Source organism: Neomonachus schauinslandi, chromosome 1 (genome assembly GCF_002201575.2).
Source record: "Neomonachus schauinslandi chromosome 1, ASM220157v2, whole genome shotgun sequence".
Taxonomy (NCBI): Eukaryota; Metazoa; Chordata; class Mammalia; order Carnivora; family Phocidae; genus Neomonachus; species Neomonachus schauinslandi.
Genome location: NC_058403.1, coordinates 78,007,887 through 78,009,684, shown reverse-complemented (window position 1 = coordinate 78,009,684; position 1,798 = coordinate 78,007,887). Strand labels below are relative to the sequence as shown.

General features: G+C 50.6%; 1 protein-coding gene across 1 annotated transcript in view; it reads left to right on the top strand.

The window, feature by feature from the left end:
* Positions 1–1,054: 1,054 nt before the first annotated feature.
* Positions 1,055–1,798, top strand: part of RTP4 (receptor transporter protein 4) — a 2,657-nt gene continuing 1,913 nt past the window's right edge. Inside the window, exon 1 of the mRNA XM_021692637.1 lies at positions 1,055–1,236. Within this exon, the coding sequence (XP_021548312.1) occupies positions 1,055–1,236 (182 nt within the window). The remainder of the gene's footprint in view (positions 1,237–1,798) is intronic.

The following is a 1,798-nucleotide window of genomic DNA, read 5'->3' as shown; positions in this document are numbered from 1 at the left end:
GTCTAGAAAGTCTGAGAAGGCTTAGGCTGCTCCTGTCTGGGACACGGTAACCCTAGTGGGGCTTCCAAGGACATAAGGTCCTGCTTATCTTATCTCCCCCATTTGAGTTTAAACTCCAGAGGGACAGAACTCATCTTCTAGAATCTCAGACTCTAAGTTAGAAGTGACTTAAAGGTCATCTAGCTCCAGTCCCTCACCCCCAGAGTGGGAATTCTCTCTATCCTGTCCCCAGAAGATGGCTCCCACACCTGCTTGCGTCCCAGCCTGCAAGATAATTTACATGGCAAGTGGCCGAGTTAAATAATCCTTTCATTTAGCATGGTGTCCTGTCCCAGGACCTAGGAGAGCTCACTAGACCAAAGCACCAGGTCAGGTTTCAAGATGCTTCCTTCCACCCTGGCTCCCGGGTGCCAGCCTAGAACCTGAAATACCATCCTCAGCGTCTTCTCAGGGACGGAGGTGGGTAGAGACATGATAGGTTTTGGAGACCCCCAGGCCTGGGTTCAAGTCTCGCTGCCTACACTTCTCAATGGCTGTGTGGCTTTGGGCAAGGTAACCCACCTGTCTGTGCTATCCCCTGCAGAAGACCAGGAATAATCCCTCAGGGGATGTGGGGAGGGGTCAGTGGGTGCACAAGACCAGCATGGGACACAGGCTCCCCCAGCTACCTTCCTGTGTCTGCATGAGAGTGTGAGCATCGCTGGGGGAAGAAACGGCTTCTTAGTGGCATTTATCCCAGCATCGAGCATAGGGCTTTGCCTGGTGTACCAATAAGAGAAAAATAAAATACCCAAGTCACTTATCGGTGCCTCCAGAATCTAGAACAGAGCTCTGTACTCAGATATCTCTGAGAGGCCTGTTCACAAACTGGCAAAACTCTGCTGCCCTCTGTCTTCAAAACAAAGACCTGTTCTGTGCACTCCACAGTCTGAAACGAAAATTAAGATAGCAGACGCGTTCCAGACCGAGAAACTGAAACTGATGTGTTTTTTGCTTTCTTTTTCTTCCCCTCCCTCATGCTGGTTGCTGAATAAGACTGATTTACTCACTAGGCATGGCTTCCCAGCCTCAGGGTGGAAAAAAGGTTTTAGACATCCGGACCTGGGAGCAGACATTTCAAGAGCTGATGCAGCAGGAGAAACCCCGGGCCAGATGGACCCTGAAGCTGGATGAGAAACTGGAGCCGGACTGCCTCGCCGAAGGCTGGAAACAGTACCAGCAGAAAGGATTTGGCAGGTGAGTGAGAGTTGGCCTCTCGGCGGACTTTCTCTGGCAAAGAGGGTCGCTTAGCAGCGACTGACTGATTCCTTTGAGAGCTTGTTAAAGGAACCAGTGTCCCCAGGATCTCCATTCTTTCATGGCCACAGTACTCTTTCCATTTTGCTTAGCCATAAAACAAAAAGAAGTTTCTTTTTTTGCTAGGTTTCCTCCCTAAATATTCCTGGAGGTTCTCAAGGAATGCTTCCATATTCCATACATCTGCCCTCCCATTCTCTCACCACCTCCTGTTCCAGACTGCCTCTACCCAGAGACTTCTGCTATTTCCGCCCTCAGTCCTGACTTCCCCAGGCTGCAGCAGCCCTCCTGGCCCAAGCACCAGCCCAGGACCAGGGCCTTCCTTAAAGCCCCAAGAATAGAGGGAGGCCACATAATCACTTTGTTGTTTTTTTTTTTTTTTTAAGATTTATTTATTTATTTGTCAGAGAGAGAGAGCAAGCACAAGCAGGAGGAGGAGGGGCAGAGGGAGAAGCAGGCCTCCCGCAGAGCAGGGAGCCCAATACGGGGCTCAATCCCAGGA